The sequence below is a fragment of the Exophiala mesophila genome (genome assembly GCF_000836275.1).
Source record: "Exophiala mesophila strain CBS 40295 unplaced genomic scaffold supercont1.5, whole genome shotgun sequence".
NCBI lineage: Eukaryota > Fungi > Ascomycota > Eurotiomycetes > Chaetothyriales > Herpotrichiellaceae > Exophiala > Exophiala mesophila.
In genome coordinates, this window is record NW_015622508.1 from 2543708 (window position 1) to 2563803 (window position 20096).

Here is a 20096-nt window from a genome sequence, read left to right on the forward strand (position 1 = left end):
TTGGGGGGATCCTTACTGCGTACTACTGGGGTGAATTGGGCGCAGGGCCAACCGTCACACCCCGCACAGTCATTGGTCCTGTTACCCTTGGGTTGCCCATAAGTGTCGATCTTGCCCACGGCCATTCGCTATTCGGGACTTTGACGATCCACTACAGCTCCCCTAAGATTCCCATCAAAGAAAGACCCTCACCACCCGCTCGAAACTTCCTCAACCCCAACTCCAACAAATTTTCCCTGCGACCTGCCACTCCATCTCCCGGCTTGTTGAGGCCGAGGATGATGCTGAGGAGAGGTCGTGGCGATCGCTGGAGAAAACCACAAACTCACCACTATGATCTCATTGCCACACCCGTCATTCCCCAAGCTCTCCACGGGCAAATGGAAATCCAACAGAAAACCACCCGGCACCAAACACTACACCCCGTGTTGCTCTGCGTGTGCCTTGGAGGCAAGGGCCGGCATGCACAAAATGTAATGATATGGCGATACGACCCTGCACGACTTTGACTCGTCACTCTCTTCCCATCCTTGCGGCGACGATAATCATCTCCTTGTCATCTCCCTTATCTATTTCAGCCTCAAATACCAGCTGGGGCTCGAAAGGGGCGGTTCCGATCGAGCTACTTCGATGTGGCGCACTCGAGCGGAGTCCGTCCCCAGTTGACACACAATTTCGGACTCCGGGTCGTGTTTGAGTTTTTGGTGCAAGCAAGATGGAAAAAGTGACGGGTACCATTGGATAATATGTCTCTTAGAAGAATGTATCTTTGTTCAAGTATTTCTTCATTAATTCTCCGGTATATAGATCTCGATGCCACGCCTGAGACAATGTCATTCTTTATTGCCATGCATTTGAGCCATGACCCTGGCCCCTCAAGGGGTAAACAAATCAGGCTGCCCCTCGGGATCTAGGATCTCGTCAAGTCACTAAATTTGGGTGTTGAGGCCCCCAGCTGATTCGATCCGGTTAGCGCCGTCACCAACCTGACGCGCTAGTGTTCAGCCAAACACACGTGCCACCAGATGCAGATTTATTCCACGTGATGATAGGACCAATCATTATCTCAGGCTGGTGCTTTTAAAAGCTGACGGGCTGTCACCAAATATAACAATCTCTCACACGGACAAACAGGGCGCCCTGAGAACTTATATCGATATCGGCTGTGTATAAAGGACGCTGATGAACAGTCATGGCTATCATGCGGCATGGACACCAAGTGGTCGAAGAGAAACCCCTTTAAGTTAGCGGAAATGGAGGTGGGCTCCTGCCATGACTCCATCGTCGCTGTCGATGTCAGGTCAGACACAAACCATTCAAATTTGCTTGAAGTAGCGTATCAGATCACAACGCGGACCATAGTCTCTATCATTAATCCCCTGTTACTCACCTGAATCGAGCAAACGGCACGTTTGTTTCACAATTAATGATAAGATTCCCCCGTAGTTCTGGCAATAGCTTGGTTGCATCATCGATCCAATGGCTGTAGAGTGTAAATGAATGGTAGATATATAGGGTTCTGCTTCCTTTCCATGGTCTCGAATACACCAAGACACAATTGGAAGATCAACAAGGCTCAAATAATGAACACAGGCATGACTTCTGGTAAGACTTCAGTCCACCTTCTCTCGCCCTGAATCTTCCACAATTCCTGCAACGCTGCGAGAGCCGTAGGAATATTATGAAACCTTGTCCACGAATAAACTTCCTGAAGTCGCAAGGTGAAGAAATTGCGATGTTCAAACGTCGAACTCTCGGCAGCGGCAATGAAATATGCCCATACCAATGCATGATGACCTGGCTGGCCAGGCTGGATGTTGAGACAGAGATCCTTGAGTTCCTCGAGAATGGGGACGGTTTCGGAATGAGGAGGTGCTTTGGTGACGCGCGTCAAGTAAATCCTACACGCACTGCGGATGGCTGTTTTGTACAGGGCGATCTGTGGTGCGAGGCCGGGGAAGAAGACTGCGGCGTTGGAGATGAAGTCGAAGTACTTGTCGTGAGCGGATAATGTGGATGTGCCCGAAACCTCGCCGAGGAGAGGCTGGGCAAAAAGTGTCATCATTCGTGTTTGCTCCTTCAAGAACGCGTGCATGGCGGAATCTTGTCCGTCGCGTGTGTTGGCAGCGGCTAGATGCTGTAATAGCCGGAAGAGGATGGGGAGGTTATTCCCTCCGGTGACGGTCTCGCCAGTTAATAAAACAATAATGGTCGTCCATGCAGACAGGTCGAGAAGGTTCGCGTTGGAGGATGACGGATCCGCTCGATGTCGGAGGTTTCGAATAATGCTCTGTAGTCCTGCATCGGCTCGGTGCTGCAGTTCTGGCCTTTGAGCGGCGAGGTGGTACATGGACACCACCGACACGGCGGACTTGACGAGATCGTCTTCGTATGCCATGGGGAGAATCAAGTCTCGATAGCCGTTGAACTTGCCGTCCAGCACCACCATTACAGGGGCGACAGCGCTAGAGAAATGAGAGAAGAATTCTCGATGTTGTGATGATAGGGCTTCCAGATAGCGCGGGATGGTCTCTCTTGGAGGCGAGATGATGAACGAGTTATCAATGTAGCCCTGGGGTAGATATTGCGGTGAAAAGTCACCAGACTTCAGTAGCATTAGAGACGATTGTCCATCGTCTGATTCCTCAAGACAACCTTCCTGGCCATCCGGAACGAGCAGACTGGGATCGTCAACTATCAAATCACTAGGACTCAGCGTCAGGGCGTCAGAAAGAGGATTGAAGACTGATGGACTAGGTGCATCCTGCGGCATTGGTGATTGTAGAGGCGAGATAAAGGTATCTGCCCAAACGAGATCCGGGAGGGGTTGCTGCCGCTGTTCAGAGACACCAGAGTGATTGGATTCATCATCGAAGGATCGGACCCGACCTTTCAACTTGCCTCGCGCGGCTAGGCCATCGTTGAACCTATATCGGATGCCATAGCCTGAGCATTCTAGCCCCTTTGCTGTACATTTGTTGCAGGCTGGTCGGGTCCCATCACATTTGACACGCCTCTGCGAACAGATATGGCAGCCTGAGACACACTTAGTCATCGCATCTTGACTTTGAATGTCACAACACGTACCGGATTTGAGTTTGGGCATGGAGTCCAAGTGTCAGTCTACACAAGTGGGCGACCTGGGCCCTCATCATTTGAGCGTCTTCAGCACGAGTCAGGAACCTGTGGTGTTAGGAATGTTGGATACTGACTCAGGATTGTCCATGTTGGGAAGAACAGAACTTGAAGTTGGTTCGGCGTTCCTCGGCAGCCTCCCCCCACTCCACCCCCTCTGCGTCACGTGATGTGTATTTGCACTGGCCAAGAGAGGAGGCGAGATATCAGACTCTTGATATGTAGACGCAGAGCAGGCCAGAGAATTGTCTACATTATCTGTATATATGTCTCGTTCAAATTCCAATATTCTCTATGTCAGCCTTGTAGGTTTCAACAGTCACGACTTGACCTCATGGATCGAGCTACCAGAATGTATCATGTGAATAAAGTCCTATCTTTCGCTAAGTGAAGATTCCCAATGTACGACACGCCTACGATATAACGGTATACAGTATCTCGCTCCTAAAGAGACTTCCAACATCAAAGGCGAGATGTAGGCGATCGGCTCAGCAGCTCCTCCTTGACCGTCAATGCTGCTTCTGTCCCTGATTGAATAGCTCCATCAATGAAACTACGCCATCCTCCTGCAGCCCAATCCGAGTTGGCAAAGAGGATGGCACCTTGCCTTTCACGAAGACCTTCAAGGTATTTGACTTCCATTCCTGGCCGATACCAGACCCTGTTTTACATGTCAGTTGTTTCTCAATGACCCTAGCTTGTTTACTTACCATGCTCCCTCGGCGAATTCATCCTTGGACCAGTTATGGAAGACCTATGTCGTTGAGTTAATTGCAATTCCTTGATCCTGAGGCTATTTCACTTACCAATCTTTCGACATCCATAGGCGCGAAGGACTTGACAGCTTTCAACGTTTCCTGGATGTTTTCGTCGGCATGTATATGGTTGGCATCACATCCAAAAAAGACACAGTGTGTGTTTCCTGCTGGAGTGGTCCCATCGGCGAGACCAATCACCAGTTTGTTGTTCGGATATGTGACACCACTCCATGATCGCATTTCTGGATCCTTGATTTCTGCATGAACCTTGACGCACTGATTGACATGCTTCAAAGCGGAAGCTTCTCGCTTGGCCTGGTTTAACGGTGGGTTGAAGTCCACTTTGTTAAGCACGTTTAGAGGAACCGTGCAGATAACTCGTTTGGCCTGGAATTCGTCCCCTTCCTTGGTAAGAACACGAACGACATCACCCGTTCCGTCAACACGAGACACTGCCGTGTTGAAAGCATATGCCAAGTTCTGCGTTTCTAGGGCCTCTTTGAAGAAACGGATTGCAAATCCAGACTGACCACACTTGAGCTTGAAGATGATAATAGTGTCAAGCAAGGTTTTATAATCATAATTACCAGCCGCCCACCAACGCAGGAAGTCAAGGAAGGCAGAGTTGTCTCGAGTGCCTCCGCTGCACAGTAAGGCGAAACTCTCAATTGCGTGCTGCTCATCTTCGGACAGATCGTGTTGAATCTGAGCGATCCGGTCGGCGAAAGACATGTTCGCATACTGCAAGACATCCTTGTTCCAGTGTGCATTGAAAGGGAATGGCATAACCGTCTTGCCATAATTGCCGTCAACATTCACAAACTTTTGCACCGCACGCGCAAATAGCTCATCCTTCATCTGGTCAGTATTGCCAAACGTCCGGGTTGCATTCGAATTGGCTTACTTCTTCTTCGTGGCTCATCTCCCTTCGACCCGACCTCGTTGCGAAGCTAAAGAAATTGTGCTTCTTGCTATAGTCGGTGGAATGTACAAGTTGATCGATCATGCCATATCTCGACAATTCGCGATACACATGTGGTTGGAACCAGTGCACCCAAGTGCCACCCATTTCAAACGGATAGCCATCAATGTTTGATGACCAGGTTCGCCCTCCAATGCGATCTCTTCCCTCTAGAAGGAGAGTCTTCAAGCCTAAGCCATACGTAAGCAAGCCACGTTGATGACTTTGTATGCAAAACTCACCTGAGGTCGTTGCATCTCTTGCAGCAGTCAGACCAGTATAACCGGAGCCAATGACAATGACGTCGAATACTTCACTCGTTTTGCCCACATTGCGAGGCGGCTGGATGACCCCTATTGAAGGAAGTCCTTGCTGAAGAGTACCATTTGGAGACCATTGCCAGCCCTCGCGAGATCTGGCCATTTTGCAGAAGTGAACAGTACGGGAACTAAAAGACAATTGATATGCTGCTGATGAGGACTTGGGTGAAATTCCAGATGCACTAAATGCTGGCAAGTCGTCCAAAGTTATATGCTTCAGACTTGCTGGCCAAGCTCGAACTTTTCAAAGACTCTCCTTCCTTTTTGCGAACAGGCAGATAAGTCAAAGACCAAAGATTCGCTAAGTACTTGGGTAACGATGTCTGGACTCATGGATCCAACAACCTGGAGCGGACCCCTCCGCTCCTCATCATCTCAGGCTGGCGAAGAGTGCCTATTCGAGTTAGTCAACATGCTTCCTTCACAACCTAAATTGGTCGTGTCTTGTACGCCGCTCACTTAAACTTCCTAATTGGGATGACCATATCCCCGTCTGATTGGTTCACCCTGGATGCTCCACCGATCGACCTGGGGTCATATGCCCTGGAATACGATGCGTTCACTCCAATACCGCGTTGGACTGGCGAGGTGAACACAGCATATTAGAGCTGGAACTGCCCTTTCTCTGCTTGAAATGATGTGTTTCCCTTCCATCTCTATCGAATGTTTGACGGCCATTAGCTGTCACTTGTACACAGAATGGGATTCGAGGAATCGAGCAAGAGCAATGCAGGACTCCATGATGTCTCTAACGATATGAAGCTTGGTAGGTGATCCCTGCAACACTTCCAAAGGCGTGTGGTTCCACTGAGTTGGATCATCTAACATATCACTTGCATTCTAGAGCCATCGCACCAAGAAGGCGTCTTTCGTACCGCCGACCTCGCTACCCTCGGGCTTTCTCAAGAAACCGAGCGAGACATTGGACCACTGGATATCATATGTGTGGGATGGAACATCTGCAACAGCTGGGCTGGAGTAGCAGCCACGATGGCTCTTACTATTGCTCAAGGAGGTGCCGTCACTCTGATCTACGGCGTCATCGTCGTCTTCATCATGGTTGGGTGTAGTGGATTGACCATGGCTGAGTTGGCCTCGGTATATCCGACTGCTGGAGGACAGTGAGTGATGTTACCACCATTTGAAATATGAGTCCCTCTTATACTAAACCTCTACCTCCCAGGTATCATTGGACTTCGATCTTGACTCCTGCTAGACCTGCCCGTATCTTAGTACGCCAACCTTCCACGCGTCTCTCCTATACCATTCTTTACTAACACTTCAGCAGAGCTACGCCTGTGGAGTCACCAATGTATATGCCTGGATATCCACGACCGCAGGTATTGCCATCATCATCGCTCAGGTCATCCTCGGGATGGTCATCTTCTACCAACCCGACTATGTTCCAGAGACATGGCATTACTTTCTCGTATACCAGGTCTTCAACCTCCTTGTCTGCATCCACAACATTTTCACCCTCAAGAAGACCATGTGGGTCAATGATGTATCATGTAAGTCAAACAAGAAGTCCAACTCCACCGGTAAATCTCACGGTCTAAACCATATCAATAGTCGTCGTCACCCTCACTGGCTTCTTCACCATCATTGTGACATGCCTGGTACGCAGCTCACCAAAACAAGATGCCGCATTCGTCTGGAGTACATTCGTCAACGAAAGCGGCTGGAGCGACGGCGTCAGCTTTCTCACTGGATTGGTATCGCCGAATTACATGTATGCCGGAATCGATGGGGCAATCCATCTTGCTGAAGAATGCAAAAACCCAGCGAGAGTGGTTCCCAGAGCCATCATCAGTACCTTGGTCATTGGCTTCATCACTAGTTTCACCTTTGCAGTCACCATGACATACGGCATTGCCGACTTTGACGCCGTTCTCAGTACACCTACAGCGTAAGCTCTTTTTCTACCGAACTATCGATCAGTGTCTAGGATTCTAACCCATGACTAGGGTTCCCGCCTACGAGATCTGGTATCAAGCATCCAAATCCAAGGCCGCAGCAACCACCTTCATGGCAATCCTGCTGACTGCTGCAACGGTGGCGCTGATTGCCGTTCAGCAGACAGCTTCCCGACTGACATGGTCCTTTGCAAGAGACAATGCCCTACTTGGATCCAAATTCATGGGTACCATCCATCCTTCCTTGGGTGTCCCTGTGTGGGCACTCCTAGCAAATGCCTTGGTCGTCTTCATCATCGGCTGTATCTTCCTCGGCTCGTCTACGGCATTCAACGCATTCATCGGCACTAGTTTGATCCTCCAACAAGTCACCTACGCCATTCCTGCCGCTTTACTCATGTACCGCAAACGGTCTCATTCTTTCCTGCCAATTGACAGACCTTTCAAGCTGTATAATCCGATCGGTTGGTTAGTCAATATCGTAACTGTGATCTTTGCCATCATTGTGGTGATTTTCTACAATTTCCCTGTTATATTGCCGGTGGCGGGATCTAATATGAGTGAGTGAACTCCCGCCTTGGTAGAAGATTTTCTTTTCGTTCGAAACCACATGATGAAAATTACTAACCGCGACTGTCTCCAACCAGATTACACGTCGGCTGTGATTGGAATTATGGCCATCTTTGCCGCGATCAATTGGTTCATCCATGCTCGAAAGAAGTATCATGGCCCAAGATTAGCAGGAGCGGAGTGATGGAAGTATGAGGATTTTGGGCATCGGGGCCTTTTGTCACTGTAAAGATACTACCTAGGTAACTGCTTAGACTTTGGCGGAAAGTCTTGAGGTATCAACCAACATTGACCAATTTTCTAAGTGAAGGCATGGCCTCTATTTGGTACCATGCCTATGTATTAATGCTATATGTTGGTTGTATGTAGATGTAATTAAAGCTGCGCTGTCCTCTAGCCACGAGCAGAGCACAGAACCCTGACCATTGCGAACAGCCCTTCTCTCCCTAACTCAATCAGATGTCCAAGTCTCATTCCATTGAGTATAATTCAAATTTGGTTCGAGAAGCGGAACCAGATCGAAAACCTCTGGCGAGACCTCGTCATCATCCTCACTTCCATCCCAACAATAGCGCTCGAAACATTGACCGCAGACATCGGGCAAGTCGAATCCTTCACGAATGAGACTCTTCTTGACGACAGCGCATGCCAAACACGCAGGCCAATCCTCATCGATGGTGCCGTTGCCAAATGTGATAATCTGGAATGAATTGTTCATCATGAGATCGAGTTGGTTGTCGGAAAAGGTCGATTGGAGGTATGAATAGTTCGAGTAGGTAGACCAGGGCGCATTGGGGACATAGAGTACTAGTGGGACGGTGGAATTCTCCTCGTCTGTCTCGCTGCATCCAAAGAAGGTGGGGAAGCGAGTGAAGTTCAAGTTGACCATTGTGCGTGAAGACGGGATGGTTGGGAAGGGGATGTTGCCTTCGGCGGCGGAAAGATTGGTATCTAATATAGTGGTCAGGATGACTTCTTCTCTCACGAGTGGAGAAGGGGATCTTTGAGACTTACTGACTAAGTTTGTGCCATTGACCCAGGAGTTCGGGGCGTCGGAGCTGGCATCATATGCGATGATGAAGTCGACCTTTCGCTCTGGGATGATCAATGGTCGCAATGGAATCGTTTCTCCAGTCTCGCTTCCATCAACCTGTAACTCGATCAGTAACTTGCCCAGGGGATGGATAATTAGGGACATACCAGTAAGAGGTCTGTCACGTTAACCATCTCTTCAGTATAGCCTTCAAATGGGTTGGGATAAGTAGCCCACAGAGACTCATTGAAAGTAAGGTCAAATTCCTCGGCTGTGCCGTTGACCAACTGCACAAGTGGATTCTCCTCCTCATCCTCGGGGACGACGATGGTAGCTGAAGGGCTTTGTCTCTTGCGAAGACCAAGAGCCTCCAAGGATCGCTTGGCGAATAATGGAATGTTGTACCAGTCATCAATGAACCAGAAATTGAAAGCATTCGCGGTTGAACCTTGGACGAAAGTGACCTTGTCGAAGCCTTGGACGCACGAGTCATTGGCCTGGGGGAGGCCGTCACTCATTGAGGTTCCAAGATACTTGGTGGGCATGAATGCTTGAATTCGGCCTCCCAGCCAGCTACCAAATTCAAATGGGTTGAGTTCGAAGCTGGTCAGATTGAAACCATTGGTGGCATTGTTTCCAGGATACATGATACCACCAATATTGGGTGACTGTCCTGGTACAACTTCTGCCATGGCAACGATTGGCATGGGGCCTACCCCAAGGGCAAAGGAGTGGTTAGTGCTGTTGATGTCGGACCATGATCGATAGCCCCAAGCCTCTGGAAGATATTGCCGGAACTGCTGTCCGAAAACATCGACGACGGTGACGGTGAAGTTGGCCTCTGCCTTGGCTCCAGCGTTTTCAAAGAGACTGGCGAAATACTCGGTCTGGTTGCCAGTAGGGCCTACCTCGTAGTTGATCGTAAAATTAATGGCCTCTCGAAGGCGCTCGATGGAGGTGAAATTGTTTGTTGCGCTATTACATTTGCATCAGTATATGATCAAAGACTTGGTTGGTAAATCAACTCACAGTGAGCTAACGGTCAGGTAGCCTCCTCCAGAAAGACCAGTCAGATAGGTCAAGCATTGGGTGAGACCTCCAGTGCCGGCGGCGACAGCAGCCGGGTAGCGATCGTCGAGGGCTTGCCACAAGCCCAGACCACCAACGCCAGATTGGCTACCTCCTCCAGAAATGGCGAGTCCAACCACAGGAGCGTTTGTTCCATTCAGTCTAGAGAGATAGTCGGTGACGTTTAGTCCAGTAATGTTTGCGCGAGGGAGATATGTTCCCAGAGACTCCACCACGTTTTTGAGACGGGTTTCTCTCCATGCTTCCTCAGCACGAGACAGGCCCTGGAAATATCAGAATCATGGTCTTTCATCGTGGTAAACAAATAGGTGGTAGGGCGATGACTTGATGCCACCTATGTTAGCACCGGAATGGACTTACAGAAGTCGCATTGCGCACCCTGACAGAGGAGGTGCAATTGACCTGAACGGGTACGTAAGGATCTTGTCCTTCCTGGGCCAGTGTAGGTTGGAAGACTGATACTGCCAGAAAGGCGACTGCTGCTATAGAGAGCTGCATTTTTGTGGAGCAGAAGATAGCGCCAGGAGATTTCAACGACGATGGGTCTCACAAGAAAAGAAGTTCCCACAGTGTAGAGCCACGAGGACCGACTTATTAAACCTACTCGTCCTTGTGGAGGGATATAGGGTGCCAATGATTACCATCTCTGCGACGGTCCGCAATACGACGTAGGAAGATGGAAGCATAGCTCTGTATCGGGTATAGCAGGTCGTCACTTGATGCATAGGGTTTAACAGTTAGTTGTGGCAATTCGTCATCAGGTACAAGATAGGAATCTGTAATGGAATGTGAGGTTTGCTACTCCCAAAAAAGTTTGGCGCTGTGACCCCCGCTGAACGAAAAGAGTTCAATATAGGAAGCTCGAGCCACATGACGTGGAAGCCGCCTTGGGTGGACACTCGAGGGCATTGCAAACGGCACAAACTAATGGAATCAACCAAACCTCGCTTAACTCATGAATCAATGATAGAAGATCTCCTTGGCATTAGTGAGAGCTGAAAATACCGAGACAATGGCTTGCAGCTCCAGGTGTACGGAGTATGGGGGAGAGGAACGACAGTTCACATTGTCTCACCTCGCGAAGCTAACCTGATATAGATATCGATCGATTCTCAAAGCTTGTTGGAGTCGGGGAACCAGAAGCCACCTTGCGGGGAGCCGCTCAATAGTCACGGATCCATGAAAAGAATAGCATGCTTTCGTAGTCCTTCTCTGGACCAGCTGAAAGCAACCAATGTCTCGCGAACTAGCTGCCAAGGACCAAGCGTGTGACTGACTATGGTGGGGCCGACCAGAAGACGGCAGAGAACCTTCGTGGTGGCTTTTCCATGCTAGATCTTTACTGCATACTGGTTCCTGAAAACCGCGTGGCTGGGATTCAGGTACGAGGAAGTGTGAAAGTCGATAGCACGGCGCGCAGTTGAAATCATCGACCATGAGTGGCAGTGCCTCTGATCCTTTGGAAAATCAATCATCATGAATATTCATATTTCGTGCTGTCTAGGTGCTCGGACCACTAGTCAACGAGCTCTGATCTTGGCCATCCGGGAAAAAGTAGGCGCCGACGCTAGAGAGGTCAGCCTTGTCACGATCGTCGCATGTCATATGTCAGGTTCAACTTACGCGATGACAATGTAGCATGCACAAAGCAGTGCTCCTTCGAGATAATTGCTTCGTCCATCCAGCACGAGAAAATTAACGATGAAAGTTGAAACGAATAGAGCGCCCGTCTCAAAGAGACTGAAATACAGCGACATGTCTTTGTTGAGAATCCAACCCAGGATGACGACAAAAGGGGTGACAAACAACGCGATTTGAATCGAACTGCCCAGGGCCACTCCTAGGGCTAGATCAAGTTTATTTTTAGCGGCGACCGTGATTGCGGTAACGTGCTCGGCCGCATTTCCGACGATTGGCAGAATGATTAAACCAACAAAAGCTTCGGAAAGAGGCGAGTTCTCTACCAAGTGTTGTATGCTACCGACCAGGAATTCGGCACAGAGTGCGACCAAACCGGTCGATATTAACAAAAGCATGATCGATGCCGTTTGGCTCATTGGGGGCTCACTCTCCACTTTGACTGGGCCTTTGGGAGAATCCTGACGACGAATGTGGTGAGCTGGAGTAGATCTCGCTGGATTCCGGTTCTCTGGGTCAGATCGAGATTGTAGAAGGGGAGATGCCCGGTCTCGGAGGCCATCTGATGGAGTGGTCGCGCTCCTAAAGACTGGTGGAGGACGGAAAGATATTCCTCGTTGAGTCAATGGTTTCTGTTGGGTGTCTGAGTTAGATTGCGCCGCTGAAGGGTCTTTTGATGTATGTTGAGGACGTGGATGCTCATCAGGGGCGTCTGAGGGTTTCTCAGTAATGATGTCCCCAGAGTCAGGGTTGTTTGGGGTGGCGATCTTCCCAGTGGCAGGGCCAGGGACAACTTCTGTCTTGACATGTCGTTTCCTGCCTAACTTGGACTTGAGTCTCTTTCGAACGCGACGATTCGAGCCTGAATTAGTCGCAGATCCGCTAGTCGAAGCATGAGATGACGCGGCAGAGGACGAACTGGTCGAGTCGAAGCGAGCCAGAAAACCTGGAACAGTGGTCTCGTCAATGCGATGCTGAGGCGTGCCAACATAAAGATAGGCGTGAGATTTGAGCTGAAAGAGTAAGTATAGAACATAAATCAGCAAAAGAATGACGGAAGTGCCTCGACTGAGCTTCAGGACTTGTGCATCCGCGAGAGCCAGATCGCTGAAAGAGGCGTGGAATACGGTCTGGTGGAGAGTCAGGCAGATTCCGGAAGCGTGGGAGGAGGAGGCGCACCGGGATGAGCAGACTAAGAACCGAGAGGGCAAGAAGACAAGCAGACATCTGAGTTACGGTTGAGTCATAAATCTGCTCTTGGAACTCTAGGCCGCCAATCAAGAAAGCCATGCCGAGGATCAAAAGTAGGTTGGCCAGCAGAGAGCCTATCAAGGAGGCTTGGACGATACGTATCTCATTTTTGACGAGAGCAATACTGAGACATTGGTGAGCTTGATCTTAGAGTGATACTTGGGCGACTGACATGAAGATAATAAGTTCAACAGCATTCCCAAAGCTAACATTGAGCAAGGCCCCCAGGGTCGGCCCCAATCGGTGGGCAACTGATTCGGTGGCGAAGGTGAGGAGCCCGGCGAGGGGGATAATGGCGACTGCGTTCAGGGCAAAGACGATATTGGAGTTCACTTCAGCGAAATGAACGATAATTCCGGCGGGAACAAAGACCAGCAAGAGGTTTACCCAGCTGTGGAAGAGAGCAGTCTTGGAATTTTTCAAGATTCGACTGAGCAATGAGATGTTGGAGTTTGCCTGGGAGGACTGACTGGCCTCTTCTGACGCGTGTCCAGGGGTCCCGGGAGAACTTTCAAGATCCTGAGCCCAAGGATTGAAGTGGTTCTTGTGGGCTGAGGAGTGAGCCCACGCTCGGACTCGATCTAAGCACGGTTAGAGGGAGATCAACAAGGAAGAAGAGAACAAACGCATGATTATTGAGGAGATCGCAGACGCAGTGGCATGTCGATTGGCTGGGGGAAAGAATGCAGGAAATGAGTGTGGAAGAAAGTGTCAAGATGTCGGCAAGAGCAACGATGACGAGGATATTGTTGATGAACAGTTTGGCATTTTAAGAAGTGTGACAAGGAGCGTCGTGGAAAGCATTGAGAGGATGGAAAACAAGAAAGCGAAGCCTCGCCAACCAAGAAACAAGCAATCTGGGGTTGCGCTCTGGTATGACGCAGGTCGCTTCAGTCTTGGCTGATTATGCGCCTGCCTGTGAATAACTCAAGCCAAGGCGCTAATATCGACACTAACATGCTAACACTTTCCTTAAGCTCCGAGTACAATTGAATTGCCCAATGAATATGACATTGTAAATCTGCTCAAAAGTATCTGAGTGGTTCTGATTAGGATCTAGCTCTAACTCGTCTAGCCTCTCACTCCTAACAAGACGAGCATGCTTTCTCATAGACTTGGGAAAGTGCCGGTATGGATGTAAGCCGTAAGCAATAGCAGTAGCAGTAGCAATTGGGACAAGGAGTTCTGACTGATCTGCCAATGCTGGACCCCCTCCATCATCAATATGAGTTGATGACTCCCATCTAATTCAGTCTCGATATGATAGACCCCAGCGAGAATCATGCAAGGCGGGAATGGTTCCTAAGCAAAAGCCCGAACACTCGAGCAGACGTTCTCGTCGATAACCTCAATGAGCTGATCGGCTGGGCCATACACATCTCATCTGATGCGTCGAAATCTCCATGACTGGGCCCGCTTGACCTGGATTGCGGTGTATGAATCGTGATAGAGTCGTAGAATCGACATCGCGGCGTCATTGTCCCATGGTCATTGCATCATGACAGTGGTGGGACGCTGTAGAAAAGCTCCGGATACAGAGCTTTGTTCAAGGACGGTTTGAGACCTAAACCTTGGAGATGCTGTGAGCCGCAGCACATTACAGCGAGAGGCAAAAAAGCTTGCTGCAACAGCTACCGCTAGAGCCAGCCGGACAAGCCAGCCTCACACCATGACTTTGCAACACAGTTACAGTGTCGCTTGATGTGAATATTCTTCCACAGAAGATCTGGCCCTTGCCCTGTGTGATTTAGGCCTTGTCTTTGTGCTGAGCCAGCGTGCCATTGACACTTAAACAACAATCACACTTCATCCCAGGCTCGGCCGTCTTTTGACAAACTCTTCCAGATCCCCTCTGGTCACCACACCCAAGACGAACTTTCGGCCACCATCCGTAACCACAGCAAAGTCTTGCTCTGTTCCGGTAGCATAAGGTCCAACGTTTTCAAAGAAGCCTTCCAGCTCCCACAGTTCGGTCTCCATCGTGATGACTTGATATTTCTTGTTGCCCCGACGTTGGAACTTGACCATAGCCTTGGACACGGGGTCGGAGGGATCCAATTGTTTTGTCTCGAAAAGGTGTTTGAGGCTAGAAATGGCCAGATAGCCGAGGAGAGAACGTGTTGTTTCTGACAGGACAGTCAAATGGGAGTAATCGTGGGACGATGCGGACAGGAGGGCAGTGGCGAGTGATGTGCTTGGTGATGTAGACAGGGCAGGGGGGAGATCGAGGTCGGCAACCGTAGCTCCTCGATACTTATTAGCCCATTGATTTAGTCTGAGTGAGTGGTCGTCGTCCAAGGGTGGCATTCCATCACTCTGGGGAACGATGGTGCTTCCCAATGGAACTCCATGCTCAAGGGTTGAATGCATGCTTGCAGTCATGGTCGCGGTTCGATGCGGGTGATGTTGTCAGAGGTCGAAGGATAAGAGAAGGTCGAGGTGCAGCTATAAAAAAGACGAGTCAAAATAAACACAGTGCTAGAGTTAACCTTAAGGCAGACACCTTAGAGGATGTTGTAACTGCGTACTTTTTTTCGCAGGCAGACCAGACCCCGAGGTTCAAGGCTGCGCGACATCAGGAGATAGATTCTTTGGGTTAGCCTTTTAGGCCTTCTAGGCGGTCCGTGGTGGTCCTCGAGAGGATCAATGCCCAGAATTTCAAGTGGACAACCCCAAGAGCAGCCTATGGGCCTTTTCGAAATAGCTTTAACGCCATATGATTGAACTAAAAAGTTGATTGGCTGATAACGAGTCTCGGCGCATTTCTCTTGGCAAAACCATTGGATATCCGCGAGTTGCGATCCCGTGACTGAGCATTCAGAGCAACACGCAAGTGCCCTAGAGAGAAGGGCTATGTGGAGGGTGCCCTGGAGAGAGTGCCCTTGGGGAGTGTATAGTAGTGATCTCTAGAGCTCTATAGGCGACTTAGCATTAGTCGCAGCCGCTACTCGCTACGTATATTTTAGTGGTGGCGGTGGTGTTTGTTTTCGTTGATGAAATAGAAACTGCGTTGGCGATCGAAGGGCAGCTCCATGAGCGGCGGTACCTTCCGCCAAATTTGGCGGAAGATTTCCCTGCAACCCCTGTTGCAATAGTAGTGCGTATGCGCTTCATCTGCCTCGTGTTTGAATGTGGGGAACTGATTAGATGGTGGCTTCGTCGTCGTGTACAGATCTTGCTCCAGGTGATAAACAACGGTCAGCAACAAGCAATGGGAACGACACTTATTATATCTGTGACAAAAATCATGGTGATGGTTCTCCAGGACAGCTTCTGGGGGAGTTGATCATCGACGTCAGAACTGAAGGCACCCTGGCCCTTTCCCCCTCACTTCGTATCCGGGAATCCGACGAACAATCCGCCTTATCGCCGGACTACCTACGGAGTACGTCCTCACGTACTGTTGGTTGGTACCCTTGCACCTGTACGGAGTACGGAGGATCAGAAGCTTTGTGATGAGAGAAGAGACGAGCTGTCACTCGCATGCGATTTCCCTTGACTGGAGGTCTGCTCTCTACCCCCGGTCGACACTACCTTCCAAGGCCATAATTCTTGTGCCAGGTAGGAAGTGATGACATTGTAGCTCCTCATCAGCTTTTATCGCTTCGCTCACCATCAAGCGTTAATAACTTAAGTACTTATCATCTCCAACAGACCATCATCCTTGCAGTTGAAGGAATCAAGGTATGCTACGCTCATGATCCCCAGTCCATGCTACATGGTATCCCCGTTCCTCACTTTCAAGCTTCCATTTTCTGAAGATAAGCTCACTCGTCATAGCACCATGGTTGGACTCTTTCCTTCCTCCCACGCCATGTACCAGGCGATGATGCCTACCTCGCCCTACTATAAGCCGGCGCCTCCACCTGTCGAGAATCCTCAGAAGAGACACTACTTCAGCAACTGGAGCGCCGCCGAGTCGGCCAAAGGCAAGGCCATCGAGCTAAGCGAGGCGGCACAGCAAGAGTATGAAAAGGCCAGCCAGAAGGCCCAGGCCAAAGCTGGCAAGATTGAGCTCTATTCAGCCAAATACTATGCTGCCTGCACTGTGGGCGGTATTCTTGCCTGCGGTGCAACCCACACTGCCGTCACCCCTCTCGATCTTGTCAAGTGCCGTCGTCAAGTCGATCCCAACCTCTACAAGGGCAATATGGAAGCATGGAAGAAGATTGGCAAGGCTGAAGGCATTCGTGGCATCTTCACTGGCTGGGGCCCGACCTTTGTGGGATACTCGGTTCAAGGCGCCGGCAAATATGGCTTCTACGAATACTTCAAGCACCTCTACTCTGAACTGGCTGGCGAAGAAAATGCCGCTAAATACAAGACAGTTCTTTACCTGACAGCCTCGGCCTCGGCCGAGTTCATTGCTGACATCGGTCTCTGTCCATTTGAAGCTGTCAAGGTCCGCATGCAAACCACCATACCCCCGACCTTCACCGGTACCATGCAGGGTATTAGCTCCATCACAGCCAAGGAAGGAACCGCCGGGTAAGTCATTAGTTGGCAGCGAGATGTTGCACGAGACTCATTGACGTGTCTAGATTATACAAGGGCTTGTATCCACTGTGGGGTAGACAGATTCCGTACACCATGATGAAGTTTGCGTCTTTCGAAAATATTGTCGCAGCCATCTACAACTATCTCCCCGGCCAGAAATCGGACTACAACAAAGGAGCCCAAACCGGTGTGGCCTTCGTTGGTGGATACCTGGCTGGTATTCTCTGCGCCATCGTGTCACATCCCGCCGATGTCATGGTGAGCAAGTTGAATGCGGATCGTGGTGCAGGAGAAGGCTTCGGTGCTGCGGTGAGCCGCATCTACGGCAAGATTGGATTCGGTGGTCTCTGGAACGGCTTGCCGGTCAGAATTGTAAGTGGTTCTCGTCCAGCGATTGTGAGGCCCGCGGTGTGCTAATCAACCTTCTTTTAGGTCATGATTGGAACTTTGACCGGTCTCCAATGGATGATTTACGATTCTTTCAAAATCTTCATGGGTCTACCAACGACCGGAGGTGGAGATGAAAAGAAGACTGCCAAAGCTTGAACCTGGTATTGATAACCAAGAGCTAACACGCTAGCTCAATCAAGTTGTCCGATGCAATGGAACGAGGATGGGACAGCAAATGTGTGGACTGGCTCACGAAGAGGGACAATTATGTACATGAATCTGGGCTACTGCAGAGCTAGGTAGTCTTTCGTATAGCGTTGTTTGGATGTGTTGAGAGAAACAGGCGTCCTGTTTGACATTACGAATATGACGTGTGGATGGGTGATTGATGGGGAACAGATCCGTAGACACTCGTCTCCTGCCTCCAATGCGTGAAATCATAAAGCCTGATATGGCTAGACGGAGGGATCTGTTGAGCAGGTGATGGTGCTCCTTATTGTGCAATTGATTCGATTATTGGCAGACTCCAGAGACAAGCATCAAGCGACAAGAGACAAGAGTCAGCAGCAGAGATTCCCACATGACGTATGGATGCACCATAATGGATCAGTTGAGGGGCGCAGGTTAACACAACTTGGCTCGCAAAACAAGAGGACCGGTCGATGTACTAGTAGCAGCCTTGAACTGGGAGAGGAGATAAGGCCCAAAGCTTGTCGAATAAGATCGACGGATCACACCACTCTGTGATAAATGGCATGCCCCGACTTTCTTTTGTCAACAAGGCATGTAATAGTTATGATTTCCACGGCCTAAAAGAAGGTGGCTTGAGCGTTGAGAGATATTGAGGTGTCACGGTGTCTGGTGGATGCCGTTTGCTTTTGTTAAGAAAAGAAGCCCGCCGATCGATTGATTCTCTCTTGTCCTTTTCCTCTTATCTTACACTGATCCAGCCATCCACAAACCATCCAACTACCTTTTCACTTCCTTGCAGCAAGGATCTCTCTACGTATCAAATCTTAAACATCAACGCACTAGTTCTCCGAATCTCTCGACTCTCGGTAAGGCAACACTCTCTTCGCCGTTCGTTTGTCAACCCTGGGTGCCTGGGGTACCGCTCCACGTGGTCAGGGTCCCACCTCACATGAAGTCTCCATCCTGTTTCTGTTCTCATCTACCCGATAAATGTCCTCGTCTTTGGCCGTTTGAGAACATCCTCTTGATCTTTGACAACTGACTTCTATAGACTCCAAATACCAATATGGCTACCAACGTCTCCCATGGTCGCGGTGGTAAGTCTCTGAACCTCCACCTCTGTCCCACTGTTGGACCCAAGTGAATTTATCTAATGCCAAACAGGCGCCGGCAACCTTGGACCCGACGACACCCCCTACACAGATGGCGAGATTGTGCGTGAAGGACCAACCGGCGACCAGGGCGATGGGCCTTACTCTGCAGGCCGTGGAGGTGCTGGAAACATTGAGCATTCCTCCAAAGCCATTGGCAGCACACCGCACGACCATGAAGTCGTCCCCGAGGTCGCAACACGCCCGAGCGTCGAAGAACCACATCACGTCGGTCGGGGAGGCGCAGGCAACGAGGCTCGCCTCACCGAGAAGAAACACTCCTTCGTCGACAAACTCAAGAGCATATTCAAGTGAGAGTCAGCACACGAATGACGGCAAGGGCTTGTTGGTCAAGAGAACAGAACAATAACATGGACACCACCCTATTGATACCCAGCCCGAGGTTTTGTTCTTTTTCTCTAGACAGACAACGGCCAGGAGCCAGTGGGTAACGGCGAATGGAGGACATGTCAGACAGCATAATAGTACCACGACGAGAGAAATCGAATTACTTTTTCTGCTTGTGGATTCCTTTTTTGCCAATGCCCGCGAATTGCCGCACATGTCATAATCAGTGGATCCTGTATGTGGAGTTTATGGTGGAATCTGGTATGCCAACGTCTACAAAAATGCACTTGTGACTCTTGAGATGCGGGTATGATCACGTGAGTAGAAAGTAAAAAGTCACTTTGTGCCGCGGGTCGGACCAGGAAGCTCTTATTCTACCCACAAACGTACCCACAGTAGGTACCCTTAGCATGATGGGTGGGTTGAAGTACTGTTGGTACCTTTTCACGTGGTCTCTACCAGGATACATAGTATAGTGTGTACATGATGCTCATGAATAGCTCTTTATGCATCCACATTTCAGTGAGGAGGAGAACGCAGGTGGTGGAGAAGAAGCGTTACAGTGCTGGGACCAACCCTTGACATCAGCGTGGGAAGACAGGAGGCTGGGGATGTGCCTCGTGAGCAAGGGACTTCACAAGCAGGGAGGTTAGGTACCTACCGTAGGTAGGGAAGTACCTCCAGAGAAACTTCTTGTGCCTCGCCTATGGTGCTCACCCACAAAGCAGGTAGACTGACATTGGCATGCATGCAAATATGGTTGGGTTAGGCCCATCCGCCTACTGCGTGGGTGCCCGCAGACAAAGAATAATGGAACGTTTCTGGCCCACCCAAGCGTGCCAGGGTC

At 50.0% G+C, this 20096-nt stretch overlaps 7 protein-coding genes across 9 annotated transcripts; 2 read left to right on the forward strand and 5 right to left on the reverse strand.

Moving 5' to 3' along the window:
- Window positions 1-1338: 1338 nt before the first annotated feature.
- PV10_07616 (uncharacterized protein) lies at window positions 1339-3203 on the reverse strand. Its single transcript, XM_016372539.1, has 2 exons — window positions 3088-3203; window positions 1339-3036 (listed from the first exon to the last, which is right to left on the reverse strand). Exons 1-2 carry the CDS (start codon window positions 3104-3106, stop codon window positions 1577-1579), a joined length of 1479 nt encoding a protein of 492 aa, XP_016221871.1. The 5' UTR covers window positions 3107-3203; the 3' UTR covers window positions 1339-1576.
- Window positions 3204-3597: 394 nt separating this feature from the next.
- Window positions 3598-5277, reverse strand: PV10_07617 (uncharacterized protein; the record flags this gene model as incomplete). The annotated part of the gene is made up of 5 exons (XM_016372540.1): window positions 3598-3796; window positions 3846-3889; window positions 3942-4745; window positions 4798-5045; window positions 5097-5277. The coding sequence occupies 5 exons, from the start codon at window positions 5275-5277 to the stop codon at window positions 3598-3600; spliced, it is 1476 nt and encodes a 491-aa protein (XP_016221872.1).
- Window positions 5278-7956: 2679 nt separating this feature from the next.
- PV10_07618 (uncharacterized protein) lies at window positions 7957-10386 on the reverse strand. The gene is made up of 5 exons (XM_016372541.1): window positions 10143-10386; window positions 9723-10045; window positions 8861-9668; window positions 8675-8810; window positions 7957-8611 (listed from the first exon to the last, which is right to left on the reverse strand). The coding sequence occupies exons 1-5, from the start codon at window positions 10278-10280 to the stop codon at window positions 8112-8114; spliced, it is 1905 nt and encodes a 634-aa protein (XP_016221873.1). The 5' UTR covers window positions 10281-10386; the 3' UTR covers window positions 7957-8111.
- Window positions 10387-10983: 597 nt separating this feature from the next.
- On the reverse strand, window positions 10984-13560 carry PV10_07619. Of its 2 annotated transcripts, XM_016372542.1 has the most exons (5): window positions 13298-13560; window positions 12844-13252; window positions 12600-12795; window positions 11406-12550; window positions 10984-11349 (listed from the first exon to the last, which is right to left on the reverse strand). In XM_016372542.1, exons 1-5 carry the CDS (start codon window positions 13299-13301, stop codon window positions 11283-11285), a joined length of 1821 nt encoding a protein of 606 aa, XP_016221874.1. In that variant the 5' UTR covers window positions 13302-13560; the 3' UTR covers window positions 10984-11282. The 2 variants fall into 2 exon arrangements, with proteins under 2 accessions (XP_016221874.1, XP_016221875.1); XM_016372543.1 differs by having other exon boundaries at window positions 12844-13560.
- A 67-nt stretch (window positions 13561-13627) lies between these two features.
- Window positions 13628-15229, reverse strand: PV10_07620 (uncharacterized protein). The gene has a single exon (XM_016372544.1). It carries the CDS (start codon window positions 15051-15053, stop codon window positions 14478-14480), a length of 576 nt encoding a protein of 191 aa, XP_016221876.1. The 5' UTR covers window positions 15054-15229; the 3' UTR covers window positions 13628-14477.
- Window positions 15230-15834: 605 nt separating this feature from the next.
- PV10_07621 (uncharacterized protein) lies at window positions 15835-18215 on the forward strand. The gene is made up of 4 exons (XM_016372545.1): window positions 15835-16355; window positions 16452-17159; window positions 17213-17540; window positions 17601-18215. Exons 2-4 carry the CDS (start codon window positions 16456-16458, stop codon window positions 17712-17714), a joined length of 1146 nt encoding a protein of 381 aa, XP_016221877.1. The 5' UTR covers window positions 15835-16355; window positions 16452-16455; the 3' UTR covers window positions 17715-18215.
- Window positions 18216-18321: 106 nt separating this feature from the next.
- On the forward strand, window positions 18322-19923 carry PV10_07622. Of its 2 annotated transcripts, XM_016372547.1 has the most exons (3): window positions 18322-18616; window positions 18802-18847; window positions 18915-19923. In XM_016372547.1, the coding sequence occupies exons 2-3, from the start codon at window positions 18836-18838 to the stop codon at window positions 19269-19271; spliced, it is 369 nt and encodes a 122-aa protein (XP_016221879.1). In that variant the 5' UTR covers window positions 18322-18616; window positions 18802-18835; the 3' UTR covers window positions 19272-19923. The 2 variants fall into 2 exon arrangements, with proteins under 2 accessions (XP_016221879.1, XP_016221878.1); XM_016372546.1 differs by having other exon boundaries at window positions 18322-18847.
- Window positions 19924-20096: the final 173 nt, after the last annotated feature.